The sequence below is a fragment of the Falco biarmicus genome, chromosome 7, assembly GCF_023638135.1.
Source record: "Falco biarmicus isolate bFalBia1 chromosome 7, bFalBia1.pri, whole genome shotgun sequence".
Taxonomy (NCBI): domain Eukaryota; kingdom Metazoa; phylum Chordata; class Aves; order Falconiformes; family Falconidae; genus Falco; species Falco biarmicus.
Window position 1 is genome coordinate 17,280,720 of NC_079294.1, and position 16,988 is coordinate 17,297,707.

Here is a 16,988-nt window from a genome sequence, read left to right on the forward strand (position 1 = left end):
CATCACTTTGTGTCCCTTTGCCGATGAACTGTTCTACAGATTGATTCCTTCTTCCTCTGGGAAAGCAAAGGGAAATACCATCTTTTTATTGCAGGCTGTATATCTATTTGTAGGTTGGAAAAGAACTGTAGCAACATTGTGGGCATGTTGCAGTTAAATTGCAGATCGCGTACAAAAGCTAGAATAGTTATCTGCAGTAAAAAGTAGATAACTTGAACACTGGCTAAAAAAATGTTTGTTTTAGTTTCTGGATCTTTACTATTTAAGACAACAAACATCCTAAGATTGGTCATGCCTGCCAGACAGTGAAATCAACAAGTCAAAAGTTTTCCTTTACTGTCACCACATCTGTTCTTTTGTTAGATTTTGTTTATTATGTATTTACACAGTAGGAATCCAAACATTGTATCTGGTTTGGGTTTGTTTTGTTTTCTAGAAAGTGGAATACACTTTGGGTTCTTCTAACATAAATATTAGACAATCTCCCAACTCCTGCAGTATATAAGCAAGATATAAGCAAATGCACAGTTGTCCTTAAACGCCCATGGAAAAAGTTCACAAATCTATCAGGTTTTATGCATCATTTTTTATAGTCTTGGCACAAATTTTGTGCAAAGTAAACCAATGCAAAAGCAATCAGATTATTTTACCCACAATGGTGACATGTTACTGCCTGTATTACCTCACAGCATGTCACAAGACATTGTTACATGCTACTTAGTTATAGTTCATTTATTCCAGAATCTCATCAAGTCACTTCAGTATAAGTATATAGAAAAATTAAAAAAAATCACTCAGTACCACAAAGCTCTTTAAAGTCAGATTTCCATAAATTTGCACAGTACTAAATATTGGCAGTGCTAAGCAAATGAAAGCAAATAAGTACATTAAAGTGGAAACATTACTTAAGCAAATAGAAGCTGTTCTATACTGTTCTACACCGTTTCTATCACTTTGTATGTGGTCTGGCTTGATATATTTCTTTTTAGTTAAAGAATGGTTCAAAAGTGTCTGTAGGTAATCAAGAAATTATAAATTAATTTTTAATTCTTATTTTTGCTGGTTCAGCTAGACTTATAGCTCTCTTAATCTCCTGAATTTACCATTTTTCTGCTGTTGCCATAGTGAAATCAGGTAGAGCAGACAAAGCTGTGCTCTTTCTTCTCTTTGAACTTAACTAAAAATAATGCTTAATATATTGGTATGACTTTAGAAATAGCTTTTAAAAATGTTAATGTGGATTTAGCAGTTGTGGAGAGGGAGAGAGATTCTGGTCTCCAAGTGGAAGTCCTGTTTACCCTCAGCAAAAATACAATACTTGTATGAGCGATGCAAGTTTTCCTTTACCAGTTCATTCTAGTGCTTTAGACCTAGGGAGGCTGGAGGAAAAAATATATATGCCTGCATCCGTTTATGCATCTTGCTGTCAGATACTTCTGAGCAGAGGAGGAGTACAGGGCAGCGGAGTTTTTTGACTGAGTAGCTGGGTTTTGTAACCAGGACAGAACATACCACGCTATTTCAGGTGCTGACCAGTCAGTTAGCATGTCAGTAGCCTGATGGAAATAACTATCATTGGAGGAATTCCACATAGCAAGGATTTGGTGCTGAAAAGCTCCAAACCCCATAGCCCATTCATCTCATTCTTCAGGAAGATGGTGCCAGACTTGCTGAGGGTATTTGTATTGGCGGGTAGTGATAGCTAATAACTAACGGAGGCGTACTGGTCTGTTGTGCACAGGCCTACCTCTAAGTCAATTCAGTTACTTAAAACTATCTGTAAAACTTACCTCAAGTGTAGAAGTAGGAATTTGTATAAAACATGATTCATCAAAGGTGCAGGAAGAGCAAGTCTTTGGCAAAAGTCAGGGTTTGATATGGAGAGATCCTAGAAGTATAAGGAAATAGCTGAAATTGCCTAGATGGTTTAATTTAATAAGGTGTAGTTGTTCTTTTTTGCTTATTTACTGACTCTGCGGGGGGGGGGGGGGGGGGGGGGGGGGGTTGGGGTTGGGGTTTTTTTGTGGGGTTTTGTTTGGGTTTTGGGTTGGGTTTTTTTTTTTTTTGGGGGGGGGGGGGGTATTGTGTGTGGGGTTTTTGCTGGTTGTTTTTACCTTCCAGTTAACAATGGTCTAGCTTGACCAGACAGGGAGACCCCTGTTTTTTGCAAGAGTGCTATAAACTGAGGAAGCTGACAGGAAAAATATCTTAAGTATCTTTTATTGTCTATATTGGGCTTCCATTACTCAGTTCAAATTGAAGGTGTCACTCCCAACTTCAACATATTCAGTGATCTGTGCTCAGGTTGGAGCAGATGGAAACCTTATGTCAGCACCTCACCTTAAGATGCATTATGGCTGTCCATGACAAGTGGATTTCTGTGAGAGACAGCTTTCTCAAGAGGTTCCTGTAAGAGTACAGCAACCATGGAATTCAGGAACCATTTTTAACCTCTGTCCTTCATTATGTTTTGAATGTATGGCATGCTTTGACGTTGCGATCACAAATACAGAGAGACAACCAGAAAATAAACACTTTAAATAAGAAACTAAAAACTCCTTGTAATTTTTGGCTGACAAAGGAGAGGGAAAGACAGCTGCTCACAACAGATACTAATCTTACCGCTTAATGAACTTACTCTGAGCTTTTAGGCAATGCAAGAACCAAAAACCAACAAGGTAGCTATGCTCGGGTGGAAGTTAGCCAAGTCTCAGAAGCATTGGTAAAACGGACTGGTGTTCAGCTGTTCATGATATTCCAAGCTGCTTACTTGAGCTTAATTTATTTTTGGAGGGAAAAGCTGTATTTTCTTTTTTCTTGCTTTTCTTTTCTGTTAGTTTTGCTTTTGTCTTAAAGGGAGCAGAAACTGAACAGGACTAGCAGCTCAATAACTTTTGTTTTTCTGTTTTGTTTAAAACAAGACTGCTAGTGCTATCTGTGATCCCCTTAGAAGACTGCCAACCAACAGTGTTCCTTTATGAAATACACTGCATATAAACCAAAAGGGATTAAGAGAAACAGTTAAGGTGAAAAGATTATTCAGTATTAGAAGTGTTCGATGCTTAATGGATTTTTTTCTTCTGTTCTTTTATTAAAATGTTAAAAATACATAACAGTGGTGGTTACCAGACACTAAACCAGCAATAACTGAGAAAATTCTTTGTATCACATATAATGTTAATATTGCAATATTTTGCATGGATTTTATTCATATCTTATCCACTGATGACATTAGACTTCCATTTTCAATACAGCAGTTTTACAGAGTCTTCCAATTGAATAGTACCAGATGTGTATACTAAACTGACGTTCGGAAAAAAAAGACTGTAGTGACTCTTAGTTTGTTTTAAATTTGTCTAAAAGGATTTTGCTGTACTTAACACAGAGGCCTTGTGGCTATTGGGATAATAACCTTCATACTGTCTTTCGGAGCAGCTAACATACAAATGCCATATACAGCGTAAGTGACTTGACAGAAGATCAATCTGGTAATTGCATGGCAAAGATTTAAAAAAAAACAGCCCACAGGAATATGGAGTCCAACTTGTCTTCCACTCTTCTCAACATATTCTTATAATTATATGAGGGAAAATATTCATACTAATGTGATTTTATCGTGTTGTAGGCTTCTGGCTCAATTCTCATCAGACATAGATTGTAATATGTCACTGGCTGTCTCAACTAATCTGCTGTTGCTTTTAAACCTTCACAAGCGATAGCGTTTTCCTCTGATTTTTCCCTCTCCCTCCTTCTAGGCACACTTACACGGCAGTGTACATTTCTATATCTTCTTTTTGAACAGAATTCCATACCTTTAACAGTGAGCCCAGAAAGGTTGTATGTAGTAAGCAAAGAAAGCTGAGATTAAATTTTTTCTAGTGTTGGTATGTACTAAGAAAGAACAAATAACTTGTAAATAAATCTAAATAGCATTATGAATTTTTCAGAAGATGCGTGCGTTAGGGGGTGGGTGGGTGGGTGTGCGTACATAGTGAAGGAGATGGAAGGCAAAACAAGGAAAGCAGATTTCTTCAGACATCCCCAGTTACGCACTTGTTTGATCTAATAATGAATGTAACAGTTCTACAGATTGCCTTGGTGGTCTCCTGAAGTGTCTAGAACAGTCTCTGCTTTTCACCATGTGAAATGTTTTTATCGTCTTCTGAGAGACTGGATATTTTGCAGGTGGCGTGTAAGACACGTATCTGAGGATGCACTCCTTTCCCAAATGACAACTGAAACCTAGCTATTTTCAAATGTGAAGCAGGGCAGGGCCAACTCAGATTGTGCAGATGATGGGTATATGTTATCAACTGGGAGACAAGCTGAAGAGCCTCAGGCATTAGAATTAAGTGAATGCCAGGCACAATTAGTTTGCCAGCAGATTCCAAAGGTGGCAACAATATTCCAGGTCGGAGGAGGTGTTTGCTTTTCCTTCTGGGTAGGCATCAGGTGCCACAGTAATAGGCAGCAGACATAGTACTTGCTTTTTCATCTCTTCCCTGCTTAATACGGATAGGTGACTTACACTTTGAGAGACAGTAAATTTAAGTACAGCATCACACATAAAATATTTCTGCCTGTCAATTATGCACAATAGTGTGTTTGGCAGTTAACTGCCAAAGCAACATTGTGTGAAGATACTCAATGTGATTTACTATCCAGTCTTGGACTAATTCTCTGATCTGGGAAGTTGGAAGCGCAAACGAGCTGTCCTCCATTTGTTAATTCATCTGTTACATTGTTTGTTTTATTGTATATTTGTGTATAAGGATTCGGAGATACAGAATTGTCTAATAATTCATTCAGAATGTCTTGGGATGGCTTTAATGCTGGCTCCAAAATTTATAGTCGGGAAATGCTAAACACACAGGTATGTAGTGCATTTCTTTATCAACATTTTTGCTATCAAAATTTGCTGAACAACTCCAATTAGTTTGGTTCTATCATGCAGTAATTATTAAACAAAGATCAGTTGCTGGGAAAGCAGTTCTGAGTCCTCTGTTAAATGCACTCTTGGTGTATCCTGTCACTCTGGCAAGCGCTGTCACCAGATAAACAGCTGCACAGAAAGAAAGGATTGCTGCAAACTCTGAGGCACTCACAGATTATTCAGATATCATCTTGCACTGGCCTTAGGATGGCCTGTTACTTCCAGCCCTAAAAATAAACAACTATTAATCACCTAATGGCAGCATGAGTTGACCAGCACTTATGGCTGCCGGGACCTCAATCTAACTGTACTCAAAAGCTTTTCCCATGTTTTCTGTCACCCGGGATAAGAGGCAGTTTGCAGCCAAGCATTCCTTTGGGAGGACTGCTGTGAGTATAACAAAATGTTTGAAATAACCTCAGTAACTCCTTTCAACACTGATCTACAGCTTCAGATGTGCAGAATCAAACAATAGCAGCCTTGCATCGACAGTCTGTGGGGAGTGAACTAATGGCATGAGGTTTTCTCAGGGAAAGGGAGTAACAAGCAAGTACCTCAGTGGCGGTTCTTTGCCTGGGTGTAATCAGAAAGCATTGCTTCCAGCGACAATATATAGAATAATTCTGTGGTGCAAACCTGCCACCTTTTCTCCACACCTTTTCAAAGGATGCCAACATTCTTGCAGTGTCTTAACTGGTAAATACAAGTAGCGTAACTTTAATAAACTAGTAATCAAATTGCATGTTGCAGGATGAAAGGGTATTGCTGCTTTGAACAGGAACACATTAATGCCCTTGTAGAGATACAGTAAAACAATTTTCTGACCCTGAATTCTAAAAGACAAATATGTAGATGCAACAGCTAATACAGAATATTAGACTCTGTCCACAAGAAAAGAATTTATGAAACTTCTGAAAAAGAAGATGTAGAAAGCTTTCTTATATTGTGCCTTTCAGATTGAGGTTTTTTGATTGAGCTTCTTCTGCTTAGTTATGCCCATCATGCAGGATGCCTGAATCACTTTGCCCAGTATTGAGATGGTTAAGTCATGTAAGATACTTATATTCCAGGGAAACTTGGATGGACCTACCTCCAAATTACCAAGTAAGGTACCTGGAACACTGTCTTTTATTTCTTTTACATAGATACTGGAACTAACTTCCCACATAGCTAAAATGTGTTGTTTTCCAAAATGCATATGGAAGTGATCTTCCCTAAAGCCAAAGACAACTTTGGCTGTCATTTCCATGAAACAGCCCAGCAGTGTAAGGATTAACAATTTCTTTTCTAAAATGTTGGTGTTGAGTACCATGTTAATTTTCAGTACATCAGCCCAATCCTGCGGTACAAACATAAGGGGCACGTTATAGTCTCTCTTTACAGCACAGAACCTTACAGTCTGATGTGCTGAAGGTGCTGAGACTGGGGAAAAAAAATAAAAAATTTACCTTAAGTACACACAGTCGCTTTGAGAGATGAGCATCTGGAACACTATTAATAAACAACAAAGTAATATGTTTCAGTAGTAGTTAGGACATGAACCAACAAAACCTGAGAAATTCAGAGTTCACTCAAGGCTCTCGTCTTAAATGACGAGCTGCCTTGAGCCAGTATGTGTTTTCTTTCTCACTCGCTGCATCAGTTTTCACTTAGAAAGCCTTGATCCTTGTAAATCAGTGAAGCCTTAATGTTATTTAATCATAGCTTTTAAAAGTTATTTCCATGAGAACTGTATTTTTTAAAAAAACTAACTTGTCATTGAGGATTATAAAAATCCTTTATTTGCCTGGAGAACAGTACTCAGATCTGAATGAATAAGTGTAAGTGAAGAATGTGTTTCGACAGTTTGTTTATTAAAAATGTATTATGCAGCTAAAAGTTATATTGTATTTATAATATTTTAATGACAGTGCCTTGCACAGGTTTTGATGCATTCTATTAATATGCATTTAAAAATTGTGCTATGCAAAATTCTAAAATATTTTAAACGGTCTCTTATATCCACATAAATATCACTTGATTTGATTTCTATTTCTGCAAATGCCAAAAGCAATTACATCATATTATAAGCCTGATGAAATGCTGCTATTTGATTGATGCCTTAACAGTCATTGCAGAGATAAAAAGACAGCAAATATAAAAAAAAGCTCATTAAGATTTAATCATATCCAGGAGAGGTGTGACTATAGAGACAGAGGCCTGATATTAGTTTCCCTCCACCTTTTTTTTCACCTGACAACTCCAGCTTCCACATCAGCTGCATATTACATCAGTATCTGGTGTTCATGGAAATGCCTACCTTTCTCAGCCCAACAGAAATTCCCACTTTTTAGTCAAAACCTCCTTGGAAGTGGGAGTATCATAGCATATTAATAGACTTTAATTTTTTTTCCTTGTCTTCTGTAAAAATAAGACTTCCCCCAACTACTGTGGTAACATCAAAGCTTAAAGCAGATTAGGTTTTACTTGTTTAATTTTACCTTAAGCAGCATAAACTGGGTGCCTGGATCCTTGAGACATAATATGCTGCCAGCTTCTGTGTGTAATTGATACAGTGCTTGCTAGTGCTATGGACAAGTTTCCTATTATCTTTAAAAGTATGTGATTGGAACGTCTTAATTTTTTTTCTTGAGTCACATTTACAAATATTTTTTTTTTGCGGTTGCTACTGCAGGAAGACAAGCTTAAGGGAGTTCGACCCAAAAATATTGTAGCCTTCTGAGTTTCAGATTAAGGATCAGATTTTTATAGCAAAAAATGTCATTCAGTTACTTGATTTTACTAAGTATTGGAAATTTTTTTCTTTCTTTTAACCAGACTTGGTGAAGTCAAGGAAACAAGATGCTGTGTAATGTGTTGAAGGCATCGGGTTTTTAAATCTGTGTGAGAGTGTGTGTGTCTGGATCACAAAAGTGTGTGAAGGGTCTAAAACATAATGAAGATGATAAAACCTCACAGTTACCTTTAAAGTGCATTGAGAGTTTTTAAAATGTGCTCAAGTCCCTTTATTTGATTTTAAAACTCTATATGAGCGAAAAGTAGCAGAAACACCTTGTTATAAACTATTCTGAACTAGGCTTGTGATAGTTGTTTAAATAGAAAATTTCTTGCTAATCAGAATCAGTTTCTGAGCAGTGGCCATTAAATGTTTGCCAAGATCTATAATGCTATGTCATCAGCAGTAGTAAACTGGTCTAGACGTAAGGAAGTTGGCTGACTGATGCCAGTTGACCTTACTTGAAAATGTGGTCTGCAGTTGTTGCCTCCTAGCCTACCTCTGCCAATATCTAAATTCCCTCACTGACACAAATGAGACTGGTACAAGTACACTAAGGTAAAGTTGTGAGTCCTTAAACAGTAAACTTATTAGATATTGGGGATGGGGGGTGGGGGGTGTAATTATTATCTTCAGGATTTATTAGAACTACAAGAAAAACGAGTTTACTCACAAGTGTGATTTTCAAGAACCATCTTAAATTGACTTAGAAAGTAACAATTTATTTGTGATTTGTTATAATTCCCTTTTCCCAGGAAATAAGTAGTGATGTGCAAGTGGTAATGCTCTATTTTGCTTGATATTTAAAAAGAAAAGCATGGAAACAAAGCCAGCTTTTTAGCTGGCACTGTTGATGATCTGACATTAAAAAGTGAGGGACCAGAATGCAGTCCTTCAAAGACATATTCAGATGTGACCTTCATAATTAAAATCGCCAACCAGGTAGACTGCTATGCTTTCGTATAACACAAATATTCATCTGAATCTGTTTTATAAAATACTTGCTTAAATACATGCATATTAGAAATAATAATTCATATGCCAGCATTTCATTATGAGAGTCTCTTGGAATTAAAGTTATTTACGTTATGCTGAGATGCTTACAACCCATCTATAACAAATAGACTAAAAATAAATAAAGTGAACATTTATTTAAAAACAATTGCAAGATGTTTTACATTTCTGCTCAGTATTGAGCACTGTGTTGAAAATACATTTTTCATAAAACCACATGCAAGGCTTTTTGATGGTGAAAAAATCCACTTGCAACAGCCACATGTCTAGACAAATCCTTAGAAGCTAGTACGGACCCCACACAGACATTCCAGAAGAAAAGGCATTGTTAGAGAGTAGTTTCTCTTGAAGTGAAGTAGAATATGTGTGAGGCTACTAGGCCACTTTGATAAATAAATAAAAGTCTTTCTTCTTTTCCAGCACAAAACTGGTTCAACTGGAGGGCAAGTTAAACCCAGATTCACATTTTACATAGTTTTCCTTTCCCTGTTTTTTTCTTAAGTGATCCCTTGGCTTATACAAAGATGCGATTTTGGGTGTTTGTTTGTTTGGGTTTTTTTAAGTTGGTTGGTTGGTTGTTTTAGGAAGAAGAACCGTTTCACTTTGGATTATCTGAATTTTACCTTCCTGGCTTTTCAGCACGTCTCTGTGAAACTCCTTTCCAATAACAGAGCCCAGTGTCCCAGGATTATCAATGTACAAGTCTATACTCCTTTAACTATGGGTGCCTTTCAAAATGGATGGCATTAAACCAGTACATAAGATCCTCTGAACACTCTTGAAGTAGTGCAAACCTGACTTTATAGACTAGTGTGGTCAGACATAAGCTTTATCTAAAGCACTGTTGAGCCCGTATCTGTATTTAACTACGCTCAAGCTATATCTTACCACCTCCAGGATCTATCTCAAATGCTTCAGCTGATTCTTTGGAAGACACCGTCTGCTGCCCTTAGACTAAATTTAGCCTTCTATAGCAAGCCTAAATTAGATCTAAACTAATCCATGGGCTTTTGTAAGCCTGCTCTCCTCTTGCCATGCCGTGGGGTCATAAGCCTGCCTGCCTCCCCCGTTGGCACTTGGGGCACTCCCGCCCCACACTGAAGTGCAGCTGGGTTGGCTTCGGCTGCCTGGTAGCCACAGCTTCTGATGTCAAAACTAGATAATGACTAAACCAGGATGTATATGATATGATAATAACTACATACTTATTGGTTGATTTTTAAGTAAACTGACGCAACCTGTGTGGACAATTTTCACTTGCTATGTTTATTATATTTTGAAGTAAGCTTGCCTCTCTATTTCCTGTTTATTCTATGTTTACTGCGTGGAATTAACCAAACCTTAGTTAGCTGAATTTCTTTTCACCTCTAAAAAGAAATTCTATATGATAGTAAAACTCTGAAAGTAATAGTTTCACTGGAATAGGTAAAACTACAGTTCTGTATAACTTCTGGGCACATTCTTTCATACCTAAGCTTTCCAAGGTAAAAACTAAAGACAGAGGAGGAAAAGGCATATTTTTAAGCATTTATGCACTTTTTCTGAGCAAGAACAAAATCAATAGTACTCCATAGTCTGTTTACATTCTAAGCTTGATTTTTGTTTTAAGCTTAAACTTTATCCAATGTGTCTTTCATATGAAATGGGATAACCTGGCCTATATTGCATACCGTACCTATATAGTTGTCGAACCATTTGGTACATTCAAAGCTTTTTTCTCCTCCTCAGAGCTACTCAATGCGTACCCTTTCCATAGCAATACAAAGTAAGCATTCTGTGATTTTGGTTTATTCCCCCGTGTAAACCAGGGTCAATCCCTGACTTGTTGAGCGTCACGGTTGATGCAGAAATACATTTGTAGCTTTACTTTGTCATTTGCAGCACTGAGTTTTGTTCTTCATAGTGTCATATCTGGGTTTTGGAATTAAAAGGGGTAGTGCTTACTTCTAGGTTACACCTCCCTACCTCATCCCCTTACACAAAAAGGTTAAGTGTCTTTTCAAATTAAGGCAGCAGTAATTAACCAGTGGCATTGTTTGTGATTTGCCAACTCTGGGTGTTAATGAGAGAGAAATTAGCACTTAGCAGCAGGAGTTCCTGATAGTCAGTGGCAAATGCTTAATGTACCAACAAGTTAATTTTGTTCTTAAGTACTGCACTTAAGTGTTTTTGAACAAAAGTATGGTACTTTTTTATGTGATCATACATATGGGCTGTGTGATATGGAGCTATAACAGGAGTAACACAATGTAGTGGAAAACAGTGCAACCTACGTGGCACAGGGCAAATCGTTTTTTTATAATAACACAGTCAAAAGCAGGATGGATGGATGTTTTCAGGCTAAAGATGCACTTGCTCCTCTAATTAACAGTATGCAGATGTTCTTGTGTATAAATTTTTTCATCAAATTTGGCATTTCTGAACATAATGTTTTAAGCACAAATTTTTACTGGAAAATTGTGCTTGAGCTGTGACAATTTGCTAGAAGGACATAGTTTAGCCTTCTAATGTGTCTTGAAAGATTAATTTTATTAAAAATTTCGATTTCAAAAAATAACAAATTACTTAAGCGTAGTGCCCAATGTATTTTATGGTGGACAGGGGATTCAGATTGCCACACGGAGCAAAATGAGCCCCTCAAAACTTGGGTTGAGCAGCTGCTGATTAGCATCAAGATTTTACCTGGCACGTGCGCTCGTAATAAGTACTTGTGTATGTTTCATAGCTTCTGCCTTGCATAAAATAGCCCATTAGAAATGTTAGGTATACTCCCTATCTTCTAAGGGGAGGTCCTTTTAAAATAACTTTGGTTAGTACATGAGTACATCCCCACCCAATTACCCCTTATATTATGTTCGACTAATGTGGGAACAGATAACGTAGTCTGTGAAATAAAAGCAAGCCCATCCTGCATCAGCAGTTACTGCCTCTCATCAGAGTTAGTGGGCATCAGTCCTTGGCTTCGCTTGCCGTTTGCTCTTGCTCCTGCTAGGCTGGCTGCCCTCTGTGGTCCGGTGGGGTTGTGCCCCGTGTGAATTTAAGCAAAAGGAAACGGAGAGAAGCCCTTTGAGACAGTAGAGGCTGAAGCTGTTGGGCAGCAAGAGGAAACTTGGGAATTGGATGTAGGCGGCATCGTCCTTCTGCATGAGCCACTTTTCAGTCTGTGCTTTATTCACTGCTAAGTAGGTTTGAATATGTTGGCTAGTATAGCTGGGTTTGTCAGAGTTTTAGCATTTCCACTTTCAAATGTCATCTTTCAGTTGCAAAAAAGCACATTTGCCAGCGTTGCCTCAGCTATGCTGAGGGGTAATTTACTCTGCCACTAAACTGCAACCACTTCTAGGCTGAAGAGTTGTAGCCATAAACTGAAATGTTACAATGCTGTGCAGCAGTCTGGGGCAAAAGACTACCGTATCTAATTGAAACTGCAGGAGGAAGCCACAGGGGTTTCTTCTTCCTTTGATGCCTGTTCCATTACATGAGCACATCAAATAGAGTTTTCCCTCCATTGTTGGAAAGAAACCACCCTAATGAAGCTGGTCTGGTACTACCCATGGTTTTGAGTGCTTGTATTGTCTGCTACGTGGACATTTAGGTTACCGTGCACCACCCCCCCAACACATTTTCATTATAATTAAACATTTAAAAAAATAGGCTACCATATTGGTAAAGTCCTGAGTGTGGCTCTGCATGCAAACCATTACATGACATTCTATTGAACTTTTTCTTGTACAGACGGTATCTAACAGCTCATCCTGCACTGTTGTTTTTGGCAAGTTCACTACAGCATATAATAAATCAAGGAAAGAAAAAGCTTTTTGGCCTAATGTTGTACAGACTGCTGTAATGTTAGACTACAGAAAGCAGTTCTGTTTTTAGACATCCTTTTACTAACCCAACATTCATAATTTATGATTTCACTGTAAAATTCCTGCAACACTACACCAAAAGTAGTGCTGCCCTTTAATTAAGTGCTCTCAGTAGGAAAAACGTGAAACTGATGTGCAAAACATATCGCAGTACACAGTGATTGATAGTGATTACTTCTTTATGAACCCAGCCTGAAGGTCTGAACTTCCTGATGGGTAAAATAGTCCATGGGGCTACTTCCTGAGATTGCCTAGTGGGGATCAGTCAGAGTTAGCAATATCTGAGGAATTCCTGAGGCACATTTCACAGACACTGCAGCAGTAACTCTATTTCTTTCTGAATTGTGCTTTACGTTAATAGTTACCTGAGTAAGAGCTCATTGTTATTTTTTAAAGATTATATTTTAAAGATTTGTCGTTATTTTCATGATGCTGTAATTTGCATGAACTGGAGCTTGCGTAAACCCATGTATTTTTAGTGCCTGCACACCCAAATCGGGAAAAGCAGAGTGCATGGCAAAAGACTTCTGTGTGTATCAAAGTTACTAGATGTTATTTAATATTTCAGGCATAGGGTCTATTTTAATGATATATGCAGAGTACTTAAAGGAAGAAACAAAGCTGATGTGGATTGTTTGAGTCTCTAAATAGCATTTTTAGTCATGGAATCAAGTGTTAATGACATATGTCAATTCAATGTTGATTAAAATCTGAAAATTAAATGGAGGTCAAATACTCTCCCCAATTTTGCAGATTTAATTTTGCAAATTAACAGATTTACTTGTGTTGGAGTCACAGAGGTAGGAAATAAAAGTTCACCTAGCACAGTCACGTGAGTTCGTTTTCTTTTTTGCGTGATAGATTTGGCCCTGGATTGGTCATCTACTGGTACGGATTTATTGAAGAGCTGGACTGCCATCGTGAACGCGGTATCCTGCTGAAAGACTGCTTTCCTACTGACATCGTGACTCTGCGACACAGCATGGCTCAGTGCTGATGTTGGGAGGAAGAGGTAAATCCGGAAGCAATTTTACTTTCCTGCAGTGTAAACTGATGGCAGCATCTGCCCTGAACTTCAGCTGAACTCCTGCTGCCCGCCCTTACGCTACTGCCTCCTTACACAAACATATCAAGAGTTTCTGTTTTGCTTCAGACCTCTGTTGTGATCAGCCAAAAACGACAGACACAACCCACTCATTATCAGCATTTCTGTCTCTGTCAAACAGCTAGTTTCTAGATACTCATAATCTTTCTTCCTTCCGGATGGCTGCTTCTAACATTCTAAACAAAGACAAAAATGCACAACAAAAGGTGCAACTTTCAGTTCTTACCCCTGTTACGGAATCACTGTTAAAAATAAGTAGCTTTTTATGATTTCACTCACAAGTTTACTCAGTGCTAGTGATCTGACTGAAACACCTACAGTGATGTGGAAAATTGGTAAAGACTCTTATTCTGGGACTTAAAAACAATATAATGCACAGCTCCTAAAGCACAAGTGGTAAGACAGGATCACGTAAGTTCTGGCTGTTACAGTAAATAGCCAGGTTTGAGGACGATAATTTGTATATGTGTTTCATCACTATCTGATTGCTAAAATCAACAACGGCATCCCAAGTAATCAACTGAAAAATATCTAAGTTAGGGGATTTTTAGAGAAGAGGCGAAAGTGAAGAGCAAGGGTTTATTTTATGGATATGAGCCTGTGAAGTTTGAAGCTAGTTTTGTGGGGGTTTTAATAAGCATTTTAATGACTTAAAAATAACTTGTGTTTTGTCTTTTCCTCCCCGCTCCCTCCCCAGAACCTAGACCTAGGAAGTCTCTTAACTGACTTTAAGGAAGGAATCGGTCTTGACCCCTGTAGGTACTGTAACATACCATTTTCTGGCATACTGAAGTCCAAAAGAACAATGTGTGGGAGCTCTCTATGTGGGTTACTTCTGAAGAAGATTACCATCCTGGTGTTCAAGAAGGGGAGTGAATAAAAGGTAAAACAGTGCTTCATACTGGATCAGTTCCACAAGACAAACGAAGCACACAAATAGGCATGTTCCCTGCATACTTGCGTATTCTTGCAAGAGCATTGTTGTTCTCTTGTTGGAACCACCAAAATCAGAGGTACCTTGGGGTGGCTGTTAGCCCTCCTTGAAGTTCTGAGGAGTTCAGAACTCATTTTGTTTCCATCCTCATGGCCTCTCAGAGGGGCAGTATGGGGGCTTAGATTTGTGCTTGCAGTTAGAGATTTCTTTAAAATAGCAGCTTATTGGGCTTGGCACACTTTAATACTCTTTTCTTTGCTAACTTGCATTCAGGAAAGAACAAACTATTTTTAAAAGTCAATGAGAGCCATGCGTGTATGCTCACTGCGTTCAGATTTTTGGAGAAGCAGAGGTTCGGATTCTGTTGTAGAATTAAAGGTGTGATAACAGTTGCCCTCAAGCACAAGTTGATAACCTCTTCCCTAAGGAAATGGTCTTTAAAACATTGTGATGCATATTCATCATCTTCTTTCAGTTGAGGTGATACTTTTTGTGCCTGTATGATTTCAAAAATCACATGCAGACTTTTTACAGTCTTGCCTTGAGTTAAAAGGGTATTAATCCTATTCAGGTTTTTTTCAGCTATAGTTTTCAGATGCATACAGTCAGTGTTATGTTAAATTTTTAGTTCTCACTTTAAAACTTTTTGATATGTTTCAGACAGGAGTTTATCACTTTGACTAATCTTTAATTTTCAGGAAAAAATATCCTTAGTCTTCCTGGTACTCTGTCCCTTGCTGCAGAGATAAGCTAGTATAGCTCCACTGCAGTGAGTTATTGTTGCACAGAGATTATTTTCCTGGGTTTTAATGTGTTATGGTGGAAAGATTTATTTTTAAAAGACTATTCAAACACCTGTAACTCATTTATGTTTAACTATTTAAGGTATTGTGCTTGGCTTATTTTACCTAACCGGCTTTCAGGATCTGACCATAAAGGTACACAGAAGGAATCTGTGAGGTATTCCTGCCTGATGCTACACAGAAGCTGCATTTAGGGTGTTGCTGCCTCTGGGACTTTTCACTGGGGTTTAGGTTAGTGGAATGTATAAAATCCAGAAGAAAATAAAAAAGAAAAAACAACTGAACATTATCCTAGTAGAAAATTCAGAAGTAACGGTTGTCTAAGTGAAATGGGTTTTAAGGGGAAACTGATTTTGTTTCAGCTAGTGCATATGCTTTCTGTTGTATGAAATCACTTAAATCAGCTTTTACATGATGCACTGATGTTGCTTTTTCTTTCTGAATAAATTAAATTTATCTGCACAGATGTTGAAAATTCTGCTCAACCTCCATCAAAGCTTTGCTTTATTTGTTTTTACATTAAACAAATTTATGCAGGCACACACAGATAAATCAGGTTAGGCTTGTATTTGTTTATTTATTCCTCTACCTAATGCTGTGACATAACAGGTTGGAAAGCAGTACAGCTGTCTTTAATCAAAGCTTTGACCTCATCTTTATATATTGCCCCCTTTAAGAATCTTTGTATTAGAATGAGGATGAAATAAGCCACAACAGTGTACATACTGTTCCAATTTCATTACATGCTATTGAACAAGCTTTGCCATCACAAAAAATTACACTGTGTTGCTGTTTTAAATGCTGAAAGCAGAACATTAAAAAATTAATATTACTTTGTTATTCCTACTTGTGTCTTGCAAAAAAACAGTCATTTGTGTATTTTCTCTGTTTATCAGCTGTAAACATCAACTTTAATATTAAAGAGGAGAGACTACTGTTTGTTTGTGAGTTGTTTGTTGTTTTTGTTGAACAACACTGTAGTCATTAGAACCTTAACATTAAAGCCAAATCCAGTTTTATGGAGTATTCTGTAGAGTGTGCTAATGAATTATGCCAAGCCAGAAAACAGAAGTGTGCATAAAACTGAATGATGTTCTCACTGGCATATATAGACTTGCCAAGCATCTGCTCTTCCAAGCACTGTAATAAGGCCTGATCTGAGCTTTAGGAATTGATGTAATTGTGTTGAACAGGGAAGTAAAACTTCCTTGTATAGACGGACCAACACAGTGGTGGGTCACACTCTAGTATAAAAAGAAAATATTTTTTTATCATTCTGGCATTCTGGGGATGCATTATTAGTATGAGTTTAATAATCTTTCCCTAAAGCCTGCTCAGAGCAGAATAAAACTTCTGATCGAAAGCTGAAGAAAAAGGACCAAATTTCTTACAGTGCTTACCTCATTACTATTTTATCACATTAATAGTACTGATAGTTCATTAATAATTTTCATCCTGTTTTGATATGTTTGCTCAAAAAGTCATTCACTCCTGGTATTTGCTTTTGGATTTCTCCACCATCTAGACTGCTAGAGAAGACTGTTCATGGCTCTT

The 16,988-nt window shown here is 37.7% G+C and overlaps 1 protein-coding gene across 9 annotated transcripts in view; it reads left to right on the forward strand.

Moving 5' to 3' along the window:
- The window catches only part of CDIN1 (CDAN1 interacting nuclease 1), a 146,216-nt gene that overhangs the window by 112,063 nt on the left and 17,165 nt on the right, over nucleotides 1–16,988 (forward strand). For 3 of the 9 annotated variants that reach the window (XM_056344980.1, XM_056344984.1, XM_056344985.1), the window contains one exon: nucleotides 13,454–16,373. In XM_056344980.1, coding sequence (XP_056200955.1) covers nucleotides 13,454–13,589 — 136 coding nt within the window. In that variant the 3' untranslated portion in view covers nucleotides 13,590–16,373. Of the gene's footprint in view, nucleotides 1–13,453; nucleotides 16,374–16,988 lie in introns of those variants that run through there. The other 6 variants (XR_008822869.1, XR_008822870.1, XR_008822871.1 and 3 more) reach the window with 5 other exon arrangements.